The sequence below is a fragment of the Magnolia sinica genome, chromosome 13 (assembly GCF_029962835.1).
Source record: "Magnolia sinica isolate HGM2019 chromosome 13, MsV1, whole genome shotgun sequence".
NCBI lineage: Eukaryota > Viridiplantae > Streptophyta > Magnoliopsida > Magnoliales > Magnoliaceae > Magnolia > Magnolia sinica.
In genome coordinates, this window is record NC_080585.1 from 37,301,595 (window position 1) to 37,321,305 (window position 19,711).

A 19,711-nucleotide genomic window follows, 5' to 3' on the forward strand; every position below is an offset into this window, starting at 1 on the left:
AGACCGAACTCTGGGTCGGGTCAATCAGGTTCGGGTTGACTCAAACCTAAGTTGCAGCCCCATCCATTAAATACCCACAAATCAGCCTAAAAAATCAAATCAAATAATTCGTTTTGTTAGCCATTCAAATCAGGGGGCCCCAGTTTGTTTGGTTCATTTTGAGTTCAATCCTTGCCACATCTATAATTTCTTAGGGTTCGTGTATCAGTCTTACTTTTTCTGGGAATTATTATCTGCCAACGTAAATGACCTAAATTGCCATTAATTTAAGTTTAAAACCCTTCCCATGTTCTTCAATAATGCAAAGTTGGCACAATTTGATTGCCGTTTAAAAGTATGTATTAGAGGTAATAGTCTATTTTTATGGGTTATCAAGATTATTTTCAATCCTCACCAAAACCTCCAATAGATAATTACTGTTAGCTAAAATGAGATGAACTCATTTTTAAGCAGCAGCCAAGCAAGGCCTAGTCCAAAGAAAAGTTTGTGATGTTAGCTGCCTCCTATTGTAAGGACTTCCAACTTTCATAAATTAACTTCTGCATGAGAAAAATTCTTCTACTGCTTTGACTCTACCACCCATGTAAAAAGAATTGGCATCAAGCGATACAGATTTTTGTAAGCAGACCGTAAATTATTATAAGTGAGCATGTTAGGATTTAAAAAAAAAAAAAAAGAATAGAAAAGAAAGGAAAAAAAAAACGACTATAACCCAAGAGATCCTGCCAATGATAACAACAATGCAGCATTGTATTTGTAATCAGACCAGATACATGTATCATAACAATATCTAGCAGAACTCAAATTGGTTTTGGCGTTAATTGGGAACCTACCAAATGCAATTCCAAAAAATCCAATGGCAAATTATTGTTTGCAATAACATCATAATACAAGTGGGCATCCAAACACAGCTTTAATGCAACCTGTTGTCGCCATAATCACCTAAACATCAAGGAAGTACCTTAAAATTTTCTTTTATTTCTGTTCTCCTTCTCATCATCCACCTCAGATGAAGTTCAGATCAAATTAGGGAGAAAAAGAAACATTTTATAAAAAGATAATTTGACAGCAATAGCCATATTATTCCAGCCTCAGACGTGGTCCATGTCTATCCTCTAAGAGTGTGCATAGTGCCAAACTGGCCTATCATTGACATTTACAGGTACCTGTTTTGATCTAGATGCGGCTTATATCACGACCGAATACAAATGTGGTAGCCCAATTGACTGCCACATAGAATCTGTTCCTCCAACTGACTACCCGAGTGAGATATGCCGACCTCCAAATAAACCAGCTAACAAATCCAGCAAGAGACAACCCTTTCCCCTCCTGTAAGAATGCAACATTAGCCACCCGGTTCAATAACTTACAGTCAGTTTGGAAGCATGGAAAAATCACAATTGGTTGCACAACTGGGATAGGAAACAGAAATCACATTTAAGTGTGATTTTGCTTTCTCACTTCCATGCAAATACTGATTGGGAAAAGTACAGGAAGCTCTTTTCTTATCCCAATAAAGATTTGATTGGGATCGCATTGAATCTGCAACTAAAAGCAAGAGTTCTACGCTCCCAAATGCGGCATTAGAGAGGCTCTGATCTGAGAAGAACTCACCTTGCTCTCCCGGAGATCGACAAGAGCTTTGTAGCTACCAACGGATGCCATGCTTCCAAAATGCTTATAAACAAATGGGGCACCTAATTCAATATCTCCAGCGGCATTGGCATGACCTCCTCCAGCTTTACCAATTTGGTTCAATAAATGTGCCAGATATTTCCCTTGTCTCTCCGCGACCTGTTTTGGACACCGATTTTGAGATAAGTGTTGAAAGAACTGGTGTGGCATGCATGACAGGTGAGTGTGTAATGCCTGTGTGCCAATGACTTTTCAGCTTCTCAAGACTCAAAGCACTCGCTGATATTGTTCAGGGAACTTAGGGCCTGTTTGGGTGCCACTTAAAAATGAGTTCATCTCATTTTATTTAGTCGTAATTATGTATTATAGATTTATTTTTTTTTGGGTAGGGATTCAAAATATAACCAACAATTTATATAAACTATTATGTTTAAAATGTAATGGATGTTATCTAGAATGAGATGACCTGTTTTCTTTTTTGGAGAGATGACGGTAAATTTTATTAAGAGGGTATGGATGATATATCTATGCCAAAATTACAAAATACAAGGACAAGACAATGAGGCTAAGGGCCTGTTTGGATACCACCAACTAAGTTACTTTTTAACTTTTATTAAGTCTTACTTTTTTCACTAAAGTTAGTTTGGTAAGCATCAACGTAAAAGTAACTTATGTGCTAAAAGCTACTTATCTTAAGAAGTTATTTTCTTAGCTTTTTGACTCATTACTTTTCTACTTCTCTCTCTCTCATGGTCCATATCAAAGGAGGTTGGTCTCTAATGGTCCATGTCATTGGAGGCTCTCTCTCACAGTCCATATCAAAGGAGGCCCCACATGATGGACTATCCACATCGAAGGTGGGGTTCACACGATGGATGATCCACATCAAAGGTGGGCCCCACATGATGAATGCCCCATATTGACATGGGCCACATAATGAATAGTCCGCATCAAAGGTTGACCCATAATGATAAAGAGCCCACATCCAAAGTGGGCTGGTATGATGGACGACCCACTTCAAAAGTGGGGCCCACATGATGGATGGTCCACATCAAAGGTGAACTCCACATTATGGGCAGTGGACATTGAAGCTGAGTCTCACATGATGGATGGCCCATATTGAGGTGGCTCCACATGATGGACGGTCCACATCAAAGGTCGCCCCTAATGATGAATGGCCTGCATCCAAGGCAAGGCCCGCATGATGAACAACCCACATTGAAGGTAGGGCCCACATGATAGATAGTCCACATTAAAGGTAGGCTCCACATGATGGGCAATTTGTAATAGTGGGCCCACAAGATGGATGATCTACATCAAGGTGAGCACTACATGATGGACGGTCCACATCAAAGGTCAACCCTAATAATGAGTGGCCCATGTCCAAGGTGGGCCCCTCATGATGGATGGCCCACATCAGAAGTGGGACTCCACATGATACGCAGTGGATATTGAAGGTGGGCCCGACATGATCGTCAATAACGTTGATGGTGGGCCCCATGATGGATGACCAACATCATAGGTGGGCCCTACATAATGAACAATGCACATTAAAGGTCGGCCCCTAAAGATGAATGGCCCACATCCAAGGTGGGCCCCGCATGATGGAAGACCCACATCAAATGTGGGGCCCCCACAATGAACAACCCACATTAAAGTTTGGCAACACATGATGGATGGTGAATGTGAGGGGGGCCAAACGGACTTGAGAGATACTTATAATGTTGGAAACCAAACATACTTTTCTACTTTTTTGGCTGATTAGTATTTTATTTACCAAACATACTTATTGAATAAGTAGAAACCAAGATACGCTACTCATGGCGTAAGTAACTTATCTAAAGGAACTTACAATCCAAACAGCCCCTAAAGGACAATTTGAAAAGGCCTTAATTGAAGAAGCTCAAACCGTAACATACAACTTAAAAACCCCCCACTTGTGACCTATTTCAGTTTTGCATTTTGTTTTCATATTGAAACATTAAAGATTACTAGTAGCCAAATATTGGAGAAAAAAAAAAAAAAAAACATACAGGAAAACGTCATATCTTTTTTTTTAAAGGTAACACCAATGTTTTAAATAACATGTAGCATATAGCGTGGCGTTTGGCCCTCTATAGCGTGTAGCGTAAGCTACACAATCCTTAATATTTTTTAATTAAAATAATAGAAAATATGATAAAATTTACAAAATGCATAATTTCTATGAGTTCTTGACTATGAATCTGGATCATCAACCACTTATTTCCAAGCAAAATCTCTCTCTCTCTCTCTCTCTCTCTCTCTCTCTCTCTCTCTCTCTCAGCCTTTAGACATCTCTAAGTGTGACCTTCCTTTTTTTTTTTTTTTTTTTTTTTCATGTATTGAAACATTACAAATTCATTATATAGACCACAATTTGGATGGTTTGGATTAATCTAAGTGCTCTATCCATCATATGGACCACAATTTGGATGGTCCGGATTAGTTTAATGTAGTGCCAAGTGTCATAGGTATAAGTCATCACCATTTTTAAATAGGTGTTAAACTAACATAGAAAAAATACTTAAAAAATAAGATTTCAAGTAGCTTACGCTATCTACGCTACACTACATGTAGCATGTGGTAAATGCACTGTAGCTTATGCTACCACGGAGTTACGCTATTTGCGTACACTACATAGCATTTTCGCTACGCTACGCTACTGAAAACATTGGGTAACACTACCAGGGATTGAACCTTGAATCACTCACACACACTACATTGTCTCCACCAACTCATCTAATGAGCAAGAGATGAAAACGACATATCTAAAATTGAAAAATAAAAAACAAATTTATTATTTTGTCTCTTGCTACTACTCATTTGATACCATAGAGTCGGATCAGGAACATAAGAGGAACAAATTTGTTAAAAGAAATAACTCGAAACTCATAACAAATTCGTAGAAAATTTGGGAGAGATTGAATTTCAATGTTCTCTGATATTCAAGTTTTTGTTTTCTCTTAACAATGGTAAGTTGCAAAAGAGTGAAAGTTTAAAACAATTTATATACTTCATAGCATTTATTCTAAATGGCATTCTAGAATAATCTACATGAGAAAATAAATATCACTAACTGAGTTAATCGACCAAGGTTACCTGGATCGTAGGTCACTTTGGTACGTGGTATAGGAATGAGTAGATGACACACTACTTCCTCCAATACACGGTACACAAGGGGTAGGATCATGTGCATCATTCTGTTATATACACTGTGTATGCAATAGTCTTATATATGACCTAATATTGCAATATATATATATATATATATATATATATATATATCGTATCGCTAAAATGTCGCCCTTATCTCTTTATAAACCTTCCCCTCCCCTACATCAAATAATATTGATAATAATATCGCTGATACCAGTTGATATGGGGAAATGGGCCTTTTTAGGTGTGTAAATAGGCAAAAAATAGAAAAAAGGATTTTTGAGGATTATTTTTTTTAAGGATCTTTTGGAGGGGTTGATTTCGACCATTCCTCTTCAAGCATTGTGAATCAAATCCATCATTTGGAGGAGAAATCGAAGCTTGAAAGCTCCGTAGGCTGGAACACCTAAGATGTGAAAAAATGAAAAAAGAAGAAGAAGAAGAAGAAGAAGAAGAAGAAGCAAGCACGAGTGTGCTTTTTTCTTTCTTTCTTTTGCATGGATTTCACTACAAATCCATGTCTACGCATGGTTCTCATGCATTGACATGGATTTGAGTAGAAAATCAAAAGATTTGAGAGTCGAAATGGGGGAAATTGGAGGAAATTAGGGAAATCCCATTTTTCGCCTAAATTAATTAATTGAGGGCCTGATTTTTAGTATGATGATGAGGGTTGGCTAATCTATTGATTTATGTGGATCTTTCGATTTTTTATTTTTATTTTTGTAATTATTTAAATTTTTGAAAAAAAAATAATTTCAACTTATTTTGTTATAGTTTTGCTTTGTTTTGTTTTTCTTCTTATTTGTTACTTTGATGATCAATGGGGTCCATCTCTTGATGGAAATCTGTTTATTTAAAAATATATTTATTTATAAAATATTTTCTATTTGAATTGTTTTTTTTTATGGATGTATGGATCATGCTTGTATTTATGCATGGATGGATGGATGTGTATGCATGTATGTATGTATGTATGGATGGATGTATGCATGGATGGATGGATGTTTGTATGCATGTACGCATGTATGAATGGATGGATGCATGTATGAGTCATAAAGATCATGCATGTAGAGATTTCGCACCTCGAAAATGGAATTGGTTAGGAGAGAAGAGAGGGAGTATGCCTAGTTCACTAGGTTTTACCACTGCAGGGCCCGATCATACTAAAAGAATCATAATTTTATCCTGGCTTAGAATGAATGCTAGCTATATGCTTAACACATGCAAGTCGAACATTTTATGTGCACATAGATGGATTGGTGGATGTACCAGTGTATGTATGGATGGATGGATGGTTGTATGGATCAGAGTATTCCAAAATGGTTATGTACTGGTAATGGTGGTAATTGTTACGTGTTATGTGGTTGTAACGGCCATTACGAAAAAAATGACCCATAACAACCCCGTAATGGTTGTAACAGCCCCATAATGGTCGGTTACGACCCGACACCCCCTTGGTCCCAAGGCTTACAAACATCCTCCCATTTCATAAGATGAAATTTGTGCTATCTTCTGCTCCCTTCCACAAAAAAATCCTGCCTAATCTTGTCTAATTCAAGTACACTGATTTCAGACATTTAAATAACGACATATAATAGACTGGAAGATTTGACATCACTGCCTTAATCAAAGTTATCCTCCCACCCAAAGATAAATATCTACTCCATTGAGACAACTTTCTTTCGAATCTCTCCACCACTTTGTCCCATAAGTGTTTCGCAGGCCTTCCAATACATAAAGGAAGATCGAGATGTGTGGTAGGAAATGAACCTTCCCTAGATCCTAAAATCCTCGCAAATCACCCCACTTCCTCTTTCGAAATACCCACCCCCAGTAGTTCACTCTTACTAATATTCACCTTAAAACCCGACAAAACTCCAAAATTGACTATTATCAATCAAAGATTGCTCACTTTTAGGACATCTGCTTCATAGACTAATAATGTATCATCGGCAAATTGTAGGTGTGTAACATGAAATTCCAAGTTGTCCACCTTAAATCCTTTCACCAAGTTGACCTCGACACCTCTTGCTATCTTTCTACTGAGGGCCTACATAACCACTACGAATAGGTATGGTGAAATAGGATCCCTTTGCCTTAATCCTTTAGATGTTGAATAGAATACATTTGGAGAACTGTTAACCAAAACTGAGAATTTAGCGAAGTAGCACATGACCGGATCCAAGATCACCACTTATAACCAGTGTTCGAAATATCGGTATCGCACAATGTATCGCACCCTTGGGATACAGATACGTATCGGTTATCGCACGGGATATATCGTTTGTATCACATAATTTATCGCACTTTTTGGGAAACATGGGGAAACATTGGGAAAATGGTTGAATTTTTTAATGAAACTTTGGGAATTGTTAAAAAAGCCCTTAATACACACTTTTAAATCATAAAGTTTGAAAAAAGAAGTGTACATAATAAATTTCCTTTGTATAAGGTCCCAAGCTGTGCGCTGTCCGATTGAACTAAGACAACTATATTCAGTATTAACCTCGTTCATCCGTTTTTCCATATCATTTCAGGACATTATCTAAAAAATAAAATAGATCCAATAATTAGGTAGACCATACCATAGGAAACAATGGTGATTGACCATTAATGGGGCCACAAAAGTTTTGGTTCAGGCTAATAATAGTTTTTTCTCTTCATTCAAACCATAAATTTATCTGGTAAAATGGATGGACGGAGTGGATAAAATACATGAATTATAGTGGGCCCACAAAGTTTACAAAGTACACTGCTCACTAGGGGATCCACTTCCCACCACACTGGGGTGGGGCGCTGCTACCAAGTTCCTTCGCTCAAAACCTATGTGGGGCCCACTGTGATGTTTGTAAGAAATCCACCTCGTCCATTCATTTTTTGAGATCATTTTAGCACTTGAGAGCAAAAATGAGCAGAATCTAAGACTAAAGTGGGCCGCACTAAAGGAAAAGGTGGGTAGGAAAATTCCTACTGTTGAAACCTCCTTGGGTCGACATTGATGTTTACAATCTGTTAATTAGGTCACATAGACCTGACCTGAATAAAGAGGAAAAATAAATATCATATTGATCCAAAACTTCGGTGACCCTCAAAAGGGTTTCAATGGTAAACATTCAATCTACCACCGCTGTTTGCAGTGTGGTCCAGTTGATCTTTGGATTTGTCTTATTTTTCGGCTCAAGCCTTACAAAGAGCTCGCCAAATGGACGAACGGCCTGGATATAACACATACCTCATGCTGGGACCCACAGAACTTGGTGACGTCAACACAGTTCGGTGGTGCGCCGTGCACACGTACTCGATTACAATAAAAAAAGGGCGCGGATTAGCTGAGTAGCGAGACTCGCTACTGAATTGACGTCACCAAGTTCTGTGGGCCCCACCATGATGTATGTTTTGTATCCACACCGTCCATTAATTTGGAGAGAACATTTTATGCCATTAGCCTAAGAATGACTAAGATTCAAAGCTCCAATGGACCCCACCAGAGAAAGCAGTAGAGAGAGTGACGCCCACCATTAAAAACTTCTGAGGGCCACAAAAGTTTTCGATTAAGCTGATATATTTTTTTCCCCTTTTATAATGCCTTTTTTAACTTATTAACGGGTCGGATCTCAAATAAACATCACGGTGGCCCTTAGGAAGGTTTCAACGGTGTATGTCACTTTCTCCATTGTTTTCTGTAGTGGGGTCCATTACAGAATTTTATCCCCCTCGTTATTTGACTCATGTCCTAAAATGATATCTCCAAATGGATGGACCGTGTGGATATAACACATTCATCATGGTGGGACCCACGTAACTTGGTGACATCACTTCAGTAGCGATCTCGCTACACAACCTGTCAATAGCTAATCCGCGTCCAAGAAAAAAGGCTCGAACGACCTTTGGTTTTCAAACAGAGAGGGTTCCGGAAACCAGAACCCTAAAATATCTCCCAAATCTCATCGGATGTCTCCGGATTTCTCTCCAAAATCGGAGATGTTATTTGCGGTAACCTAGGAATGACGCTTCAATTCGAATCGCCCACCAAATGAAAGCTTCCGATCATGGTGATCTCTTCTACAGGTACCGAAATCCACTCTCTATTTTTTTTTCCCGATTTTTTCGGACGATGACGTCGATGTCCGACAATAATGGAGAGGAAATCGCGTGATATCGTCAAAATATCGTGCGATATCGATGATATATCGGCCGATATCTGGATTTTGAGTTTTTGGGTATCTTCCGGGGGTTATCGTGACTGTATCGTCTCACAGGGGTGCGATAACGATAATATCGGCCGATAGTATCGATATTTCGAACACTGCTTATAACTACAACCAATCTTACCTAAGACATAATTGAGAAAATCCCACTTAGCATGATCATAAGCTTTTTCAATGTCAGGCTTACATATAATTCCTTTCAAACCCCGCCTATTGTATGAGTCAATGCATTCATGAGCCACCAATGTAGAATCCACAATTTTCCTACCTTCCACGAAAGCCCCCCTATGACAGAGATATAACTTCCCAATCCCCAATGATTTTGTTAAATCTGGACACCAACACTTTAGAAAATATCTTGTATGGGCCACCTAGGAGACTGATGGATCTAAAATCTCTAACGCTTTTAGCACCTTTTTTAGGGATCAAGACAATGAATGTGGCTTCAAGCTCTGAAGCGATGCTTCCTTCATAGAATTCATTAATGAAAACAACCACATTGTGCTTGATTAAATCCCAAAACTTTTGATAGGACGCTATTGGAAATCCATTCGGCCCAGGAGCTTTGTCACTACCCAACTCTGAGACTGCTTTCACAATTTCTTCTTTTAAAATAGGTTGGTTCGAAGATGATGCTGCTTCTGGATCTATAGAATCAAATGCAAGATTATGTAACAAAGGCCACTTCCACTCCTCTTTCATAGAAAACCCTTATAAAATTTAACTATTGCATCGCCCACCTTATCTATACCTTCGACTCTATTCCCCTATACCATTAATGACTTGATTATGTCAACTCTCGCACAAGCACCCGCCATAGCATGAAAGAATTTCATGCTTTTATCTCCTTCTTTCAACCAAAGGGCCTGAGTTCCTTGTCTCCATTTGATTTCATCCTCTCTTAATCTCGCATTGTAACTCGCTTTTAAGACTTCCCACCTTGCAGTTTCCTCTTCCGATAAATCTCCTACCTCTTCCTTCATATAGAGAAGTTGAATGTTGTGTAGTAAGCTTGATGTCTCCTCGTCTCTACCCCCCAACTCCTCTTTTCTCCACACATTAATTTTTCCTTTCAGCCTTTTCAATTTTTAGAATAAAGTAAGCATGCGCCTCCCTGAATCAAGAAAGAAGACCGCCACTAAACCACTTTTTCCGAAAACCTTCTATCTCTAACCAACACAACTCAAACCTAAATGGGCGGAGGTCCTAGTCCTCCAATTCTAGCATAATTGGACAATGATCTGAAATTGGTTTAGGCAGCTCCCTTTGGTGCACTAATGGGAATTTCTATGCCCATTCTGGGGAAATGAGGAAGCAATCTAGCTTAGACTTGATTAGATTGGCTTGCCCATTTGACCATGTAAATTTGATTTCCTCCATTGGTAAATCAACCATCTCATTTTAGTGATCCATTCTGAAAAAGCTCGCATAATCCGGGAAACCCTACTCCCATTCGATTTTTCGTACAAAAATCTAATGACATTGATATATGCTCCCACACACCATGGCCAGTTCCGTCTGTTTTGGCAACCATCCAGCTTCGCCTAAAATTCCTGCCTTAATCTCAGTCAATTCGGCCCATAAACCGTTGAAAATGTCCACCGAAATCCTGAAGAGATTTCTTTGAGAACCATAGATATAGAAAACCGCTTCCAACAATCCTCCTTACTCCAAATGGGAAAAATAATAATAATAATAAAAAAATTCAAATTACCAGAATACCCCCTGGTACAAGTACATATACTGATACTACGAACACTGCCCATGTCATTGTGCCATGTGCATCACCCATGCAAAACCTCCATGTGGATTCCTAAAGTGCAATTCCAACTTGCTGAATAAGCACAAGACTGCCCTAGGTCCCACCCTATGTTACCCAAGTATGGTGCATGTCAATTACACTTAAAACTGAAGTGTCTAACACAGATACAACACCCATTAGGCATATAGCAAAGACGAACCATCCACACAACCACGTATCTCTTGAGCTCAAACATGAGGTAGTCACTAATGCAATCCAAATGCATTGTGGAATCTTACTGGTTTTCACAATCCCACAACATCCATTTAGTGCAGCATACTTGGCATGTTGGACCTTCACACCATGTTAGGGGCAGCCCATTTGGCCCTCAACCTAAACAATCATGATCGAAGTCACTATCATATTGAGGACTATGGCCACATGGATGTTTAAGCAATGTACGGTTATCTTGGTATACTAGAAATGATAAAATTAACCAAGTCAGGTCTGCCTTATATTCTTGGCAGTCCATAAAGATAGGTTTAGGGTTATTTGCTTTTCGCATTTTGGTCCAAATTCTAAACCAACCAAAGTGGATGACAGTTTGGTTCATGTGAGCCATCAAACCTCATGTAATAAAGCAGATTTACTTTAGATTTCACATAAGGTTCCCACCCTCTTGGGTTTTCCCAATCTTTTTGATGGGGACATCTTGCACACACGTACGTCCCCCCTTATGCACGTACGCAAGGAGGAGGGCTCCACCATCGATCTGGATCGATGACAACATCCATGGAGGGCCTCCTAATTAGAAGATAGTGTTTTGGTTATTTGGAGTGGACCCGATCGTCATGTGGATCCCACCATTGGATCTCATGATCGTGGCCCACTACTTTAGATGATCTAGTACTTTGAGTTTTGCTTATTATTGTTATTAGGAATATCATGGATAGTTTAGATTGCTTGATTAGTTATTTTTTGTTACTTCATCTCCAAGTAATAGGGTGTGCACATGGCGCGACTTTTAAGGTATAGGTTTTTCTTATAAATAGGCAACCCCTTGTAGGGTTTTTTTTTCCATTGAAGATTATGAATAAAATTCTGCGTTTTCCTGCTTTTCTAATTCTCTGAGTTGTGGAAATCCAATTGGGTGCAAAGCCACACCCATCCCAAATTGCCCCCATCTCCTACCCTCTATATTCATCATCTCCCACAGCCATCCACTCTCCAAATCCACCCCCTTTTGCAGCCAATCCTTCTTCTACAACATATTTGCAGAATCAGGCCCTGCAAGAGGGCTGAAACTTCGGTGGAGCACCATACACAAACCGGACGTCTGATCGGCCTGAGATTTGGTGCGTGTGGCCCACCCTTGGCCGACCAAGCCCAAGCTGCCCTTTTTTGGGTTCGTGGGCCCCACACATGTGTGGGCAGGATCCCACGCAAGCGTCTGGACCCAGCTGCTGTCCACACGTGTGGAACATCTCGGGTTCGTCTCTCTCCTCTATTTTACTCCTCTCTTGCCTTATTTCCCTAACCCTAACCTTAGATAATCCTAAATCCCAAGTTCTATTCAACTTTTACAACCCTAGGTTTTCCCGAATTGAAACATGTGAATCCCTTGGATTGAAGAATAATCGTTTGCATGTGTGGATGAATCTACTCTCCTTTGAGCATTGTTTGGTTTATAATTTTTAATTGATTTAGCCCTAACATGTGTAGGCTTGAACCCTCGTAGATTCATCTTGTTGAATGCTTGATCTTATGTGGGATGTGGAATTATTGTGATTGTTTCTAAATTAGTATGATCTAAGGCCTGAAATCTTATATATCATAATTAATTTTCATGTCCTGCATCACTTTTTTTATTGAGAAAAATAGATCCATTAATAGAAAACATCTAGATACAAGAACTGTGGTTCCAAACTGAGGACTAAGCTTCAGTGGTAGACAGTTTTTGTTTCAACATCAGTGATAGACAGTTTGCGTTTCAACATCAAGGTCTCGGGTCCAAGACTAGCTTATCTATCAGAGAAACAAGTTTCAACCAAATCAAGTTTGAACTTCTTATTGGATTAGGAAAAGAACTCATTCAGTTAATAAGCAATGAACATACACCCAAACCTATGTATGAATTACCCCCTACATACCGAACATACAATCATATGCATTGGACATGTGGATTGCCCAATTACTTAACTTGAGCATTGATCTTGGGCCCCATGTTGACCGGACAATGCACAAAACCTTACTATATCACTTCCACATGCATCAAGTCCAAAAATCATTTTTCCTCCTCAATCCTTCAGCGGAGATATATCAATCTCTTACATTCTCTTCATCTAAAGGATATCTAGATATTGGCAACACAACGAAATGAAAAACAGGCTATATTTTCTTAAACAATTATTTTACATTTAAACACCGGCTAAGTTTAAGACTTTGTCCTATCTCTATGAAAATTAAATTCTTATATATATGAGTAATGCTCCCTCACGAACCGTAGCGTAGGAGAGCTATATGTGCACCTAATCTAAGCCGTAGCTTTCCAAGTTTTTGAGATTGTTCTAAGAGAGCCTCCGAAGACTTCCTCTCACTTGTATTTTAAATTGTCCGAAAGAGAGCTTCTGAGATTCCCTCCCACTCCGCGACTCTCTCTCTCTCTCTCTCCTGGTTCTCTCTTATTCCCTCCTTAGACTCAAGACTCCCTTTCACTAAACAATGTTGAATATGTAAGATCCACTCCATCCATCAAGTTTTAGCCTCCAACCTAGGACCTAAGACAAAATATCAGCAATATCCACAACTCCCATGGGGCACAATAGGAGAATTATTAGGATGGGGTGACAACCATAGGTTTGCATGAGGGACCACCATGGTGTGTATCTTTCATCAAACTCATCCATCTAATATAAGTCACCCAGATCAAGTAAATACACAAATCAATCTGATCTAAATATCAGGTAGACCATACTTTTTTTTACACACACGCTCACCCCTCCACACACTCACGCACTCACACGCCCACATATGCACACCCACCCCACACACTCTCGCGCACTTGCACCACAAGGGGTGCTCTAACTCGTGTTGAAACTCCACAGAGTCAACTACTGAGGCACATAAATAAGTGTAAGGCATTCTATATGTAGCCCATACCGTATGAACCAATAAGTTTTCAATGATAGGCATTCGATCCCCATTGCTTTCTGTGGTGTGGTCGACTTAAGCTTTGGATCTGCCACATTTTTTGCACATGCCATAAAATGATCTCACAAAATGGATGGACAATGTGGATATAACACAACATTATGGTGGGTTCCACAACTTTGTGATGTTAACACACCACCATGGTCAGTGGCGTGTGGCACACCACGAAATCCGTTTCCCGCACACATGACTCTCATCCATCTTCGTCAAAGGGGATTGCATGGTGTGCCACACACCACTGACCTCGGTGTTGTGTTGATGTCGCCAAGTTTTATGGGCACCATGATCTATGTGTTATATTCAAACCGTCCATCCATTTGGCGAGATCGTTTTAGAGTATAAGTCAAAAAATGAGGTAAATCCAAAGCTCAAGTGGACCACACCATAGAAGGCAGTATGGATTGAACGCCTACCATTGAAATCTTCTTGGGGCCACAGAAGTTTTGGGTCAAGCTAATATTTGTCTAGTAGCCTTAATCTAGGTATATGTGACCTTTTGAACAAGTTGGATTGCAAATAAACATCACGGTGGGCCCTAGGAAGGTTTCAATGGTGGTCGTCATTATCCCCACTACTTTCTGTGGTATGGTCCACTTGAGCTTTGGATTTGCCACATTTTTGGGTTCATGCCCTAAAACGATCTCGCCAAATAGATGAACAGTTTAGATATAACACATATATCATGATGGGCCCACAGAAGTTGATGATGTCAACAACCACCACGACATAGCTAGAAACAAACAGTCATGTTAGGGGCTAAGTGGGGCCTACCGTGATCTATATGTTTGATCCATGTCGTTCGTCTATTTTGATAGATCATTTTAGGGCTTTAGCCTTCTATTTTGATATATCATTTTAGGACATTAGCCTGAAAGGGAGGCTGATGAGGACATCATGTCACGTACACCCTTTCTTACGTATTAGAGGAGGAGGCGGGACGCGCCGATCTCCTTGTGGCTAGGTGAATACTCGTGATCGTGCTGAAGACCCCATGTGCATGTGCAAGCATCTAGAAGTCCCCACATTGGGAAGATGCGCATGGGCTGTTTTATGGAGTGATCCAGACCGTTGGATTGGAGGGACGCAACAATCGGGCCATTGGATCGCATGGATCACATGATCGGGCTATTGATCGTTGATCGTCCACATCAGTTTTAGACTTTATTATATTTTAGGATTTAGTTTTTTATTATTTTATATTTAGACACATCATGAGTGTTTTAGTTGATTTTATTTAGACTAGAGCTATTTTTGTTAAAATTCACAAGACGGGGATTTTTGTAATTTTCAAAACTTCTTGGAACTATAAAAAGAGGGGGGCGTGTGACCTTTCTCCCATTGGATTTTGTGATTTAAAAAAAAAAAAAAAAAAAGATAAAAAAAGAAAGAAAAGCTTTGCTTTCTTCTCTCATCTTCATGCGATTTGAAGATACTTCCATGCGATTTGGAAGGAAGATTGGTGCGAGGCTAATCTTCATCAACGGAAGTACGAGGTCACCATCTATCCCCACACCATCTTCTCTTTTTTTCCCCATCCAGGTATTTTCTTCAGGTTCTTCATTCTCTTAATCCCAGATTTTCGTCTTCTCTCAAACCCCACTTTCCCATACCCATTTACGATCCAAACCCTAACCGACCTAAACCCATTTTGCCACGCCACATGTGTGACCGTACGACCACACATGTGAATCCCACTTGTCCCTTTTGGTTTCCCACAATCATTATATCAAAACCCCTTTCTTCCATCCCCGAAACCCTAACCCTAAACCTAAAATTCCTAATTTTCTTACTTTCCCAAATTACCCAAACCCTAATTTTCACCCTAGGTTGTATTAGGTTTCCTATTTTGAAATAAACTATATCCTCTTCTAATTGGATGTTCCTACATCCATTAGATCCTAGTTTCTTTTTATTTAATGATTTTGTCTTACGATGTTGGTAGCTTAGGCTATGATTATGCATGGTTTTCTTTTGATTTTCATGATATTTGTGATGATTATAGCGATGTTTGTGTTTTTTTGTTAAATATCTTAATTCAGCTATTTGATCTCACATGCTACTTAGTTCATGCATCGGTCGTGCATTAGAAGCATATCGAAGGCTCAAGTGAAGCACACCACATTAAGTAGGGGGGTTGAACTCTAGTAAATGAAAACATCTTAAGGCCCACTGTGATGTTTATTTACAATCCAACTTGTTCAGAAGGTCACATAGACTTGTGTGAAGGGAGAAATATAAATAAAAGCTTAATCCGAAACTTCTGTGGCCCCCATGAAGTTGTCAATGGTAGGATTTAAATATCCCACTGCTTCATGTGGTGTGGTCCACTTGAGCCTTCGACATGAGTCCCTTTTCAGGTAATGCCTTAAACTGATCTATCAAAATAGATGGACAGCATAGATAAAACATAAATTATGGTGGGCCCACAAAAACTCTGACATGACGGTCCGTCTCTAGCGCGGGTAGTACCCAATTCGCGCCCCCTCTGAAATCGGTGGTGTGTCATACCACACAATCTGTTGACACAGATTTTGGGCGATTTTGCAAGGGAAAGCTAGGTAGGCCCCACTGTGATGTTTGTGAGATATCCACCCATCCATTCGTTTTTCCAAATCATGTAAGAACAGGATCTCAAAAATTAGACATCCAAAACTCAAGTGGGCCGCACGAGAGAAAATAGTGAGGATTGAATGTCCACCGTTGAAGCATTTGTGGGGCCACAGAAGTTTTAGGACAAGATAATATTTTTTGTGTTTTCAATTCATCTCAACAAGAACGACCTTATGAATGGTATGGATGGCATATAAACATTGTAATGGACCTCAGGGAGGTTTCAACAGTGGTAGTCACTGTCCCCACTGCTTTCTATGGTATGGTCCAAATGGATGAACAGTTTGGATACAATACATGCATCATAGATAGTAGGCCCACCGAACTTGATGACGTCAACAGAACATAAAAGTCACACCACGCAATCTGCTTCACACGGATTCCTTGCGAAAGCATTTGGCAGTTCATTCCATGGAAAGCGAGGGCATTGTGATGTTTGTGAGATATCCACCCCGTTCATCCTTTTTTTTAGATGGACTGAAAACACAAAAATATTTATCCTGACCTAAAACTTTCCTAGCCCCACAAATGCTTTAACGGTAGACATTCAATCCTCACTATTTTCTCTCGTGCAGCCCACTTATGTTTTGGATAGGTCTCATTTTTTAGGACCATGTCCTAACATGGCCTAGAAAAATTAAAGGACGGGTTGATATCTCACAAACATCATGGTAGGCCCCACCTAGCTTTCCCTCGCAGTCACAGGTCGTTCCTGCCAAGGCTTTGCCAAGGAATCTGGAGTGTGTGGTATGCCACACCACTGACTTACAGAGGCGGGCACAGATTGGGTACTGCCACCACCAGGACACACCAAGAGACGAACGTCATCTCAGGAGTTATGTGGGGCCCATCACGATATATATATATTTTATCCACGCTGTCCATCTATTTTGTGAGATCATTTTATGGCATGTGCCCAAAAATGAGGCAGATCCAAAGCTCAAGTTGACCACACCACAGAAAGCAATGTGGATTGAACGCCTACCATTGAAAACTTCTTGGTTCACGTGGTATAGGCTACTTGCTATTTATATCAGACTGATTTGTGTATTTTTACTTGATCTTGCTGCGTTATATTAGATGGATAGGTTTGATGAAAGATACAAACCATGGTGGCCTCAAATGTAAACCTATAGCTGTCACCCCATCCCCATAATTTTCCTATCGTGCCCCACCGGAGTTGTGGATATCGCTGATTTTTTGTCTTAGATCCTAGGGTGGAGGCTAAACTTGATGGACGGAGTGGATCTTACATATATAACAACATATAGTGAAAGGAAGTCTTCAGTGTGAGGGAATAGGAGAAGAGAACTGACTAAGAGAGACTCGTGGAGAGGGAGGGGGTCTCGCAGGCTCTCTTTTGGACAATTTAAAACACAAGTGAGAGGAAGTCTTCGGAGGCTCTCTTACAAACAAGCTCAAAAGCTTAGAAGCTATGGCTTAGATTATGTGCGAATAAAATTCCTCTACGCTACGATTAGTAGAGAGAGAGAGAGAGAGAGAGAGAGAGAGAGAGAGAGAGAGAGGAATGCTCAGCTGCACAATAGTTCTCACAAGTTCTCGTGAGAACTTTTTGCGAACTCATTTTCGGTGATGTGAGCTCAAAATCTGATATGTCCACCTGATGCAGCACCCCATGAAACCCCCAGGACCCAACTTTTACCCTGATCCAAAACTTTGGTGGGCCATGACGAAAGAGAGGCAAATCAAGGGAGGAAACTATTTCCTTTTTCCATGGCCCACCAAAGTTTCAGATCAGGGTAAAAGTTGGGCCCTAAGGGTTTCATGCATGCTGCATCAGGTGAACAGTTCAAATTTTGGGCTCATATCACTGGAAATGAGTTCTCATGAGAACTAGTGCGCAGATGAGTCTCTCTCTCTCTCTCTCTCTCTCTCTCTCTCTCTCTCTCTCTCTCTATATATATATATATATATATATATATATATATATATATATATATATATATATATATACTGGAAATGGTGCTGTGAGGTCGACCTCATGGGAGCTTCCTATGAGGTCAAGCTATGTGGGCACCGTCCTAATGTGTGTTGAACATCCACACCATCATTCGGATGCACCCTTCCATGGTGGGCCATGGGCCTAAAAATCAGGCCAATCTATCACTTAGGTGGGCCACACCATAGACAACAGTTGAGAGTGGATATCCACCCATTGAAACCTTCATGATTGTGTTTATATAGTCCACTGGGATGTGGTTTAGACATTCAACTCATCCATTGTGTGTGTCCCACTTGGATGAGGGGTCAAACCAAGTTCCAGCCGTATTTAAAACTCAGGTGGGACCCACCAAGTGTTTTTATATGTTTTAGGCACGATTTCACACAATTTCAGATGGTGAGGCCCACTTGAGTTCCGGATATGGCTGATTTTTAGGATGTCCCATAACCTAGAGGGGACCCACCAAATGCACGGTGTGGATGTCCGAGACACATCACGATGGAACCCATTCCCATGAGGTCGACCTCATAGTATCATATCCCTATATATATATATATATATATATATATATATATTGAAGGATAACAATTTATTCATTAAAGCGGCATAGCCGAAAAAATACAAAAACAGAAAAGAGTATGGAAAAAGCATGACAATGCAACCCAAGCCCACTATGCTTAACTGGAAGCCTTTCGCTATGACGAAGACTTCGTTTGGATGGCCAGAATTGTCCCGAAAGCATCTGTTGTTCCTTTCCCCCCACATAGCTCAAAGCCCTGCAAGAAGAGATTCTCCACACCACTCTTACCTAATTTTCCAAAACCTGCACCATGCCACTGCCTATAAGCATGGCATAACCCATGACATGCCAAAAAAGCCAAAAAAGCTTTCCCACAACTCCCTTGAAAACGGGCAACGCATGAACAGATTATTCACCGACTCCTCGCTTTGCAAAAACAAAGGACAATCATTGATAATGATGAGGCCTCTCTTTCTTAGGTTATCGATTGTTTTCCAACCCACAAACCAAGTGAACACCACCACTTTTGAGGGAGCTCCATAGGACCAAAGAGATAAAGTATGCACTTTGCCATCTATCTGAAAGTATTTTGGATTCAATGTCCTCATTGTGAGGTTCGTCTGTTTATATAGAAACTCTAGGCT

General features: G+C 40.0%; 1 protein-coding gene across 2 annotated transcripts in view; it reads right to left on the reverse strand.

Moving 5' to 3' along the window:
- Positions 1–958: 958 nt before the first annotated feature.
- Positions 959–19,711, reverse strand: part of LOC131223599 (internal alternative NAD(P)H-ubiquinone oxidoreductase A2, mitochondrial-like) — a 75,813-nt gene continuing 57,060 nt past the window's right edge. For both annotated transcript variants that reach the window (XM_058219036.1, XM_058219035.1), the window contains exons 7-8: positions 1,615–1,794; positions 959–1,329 (exon numbers count right to left, since the gene is read on the reverse strand). In XM_058219036.1, coding sequence (XP_058075019.1) covers positions 1,177–1,329; positions 1,615–1,794 — 333 coding nt within the window. In that variant the 3' untranslated portion in view covers positions 959–1,176. The remainder of the gene's footprint in view (positions 1,330–1,614; positions 1,795–19,711) is intronic.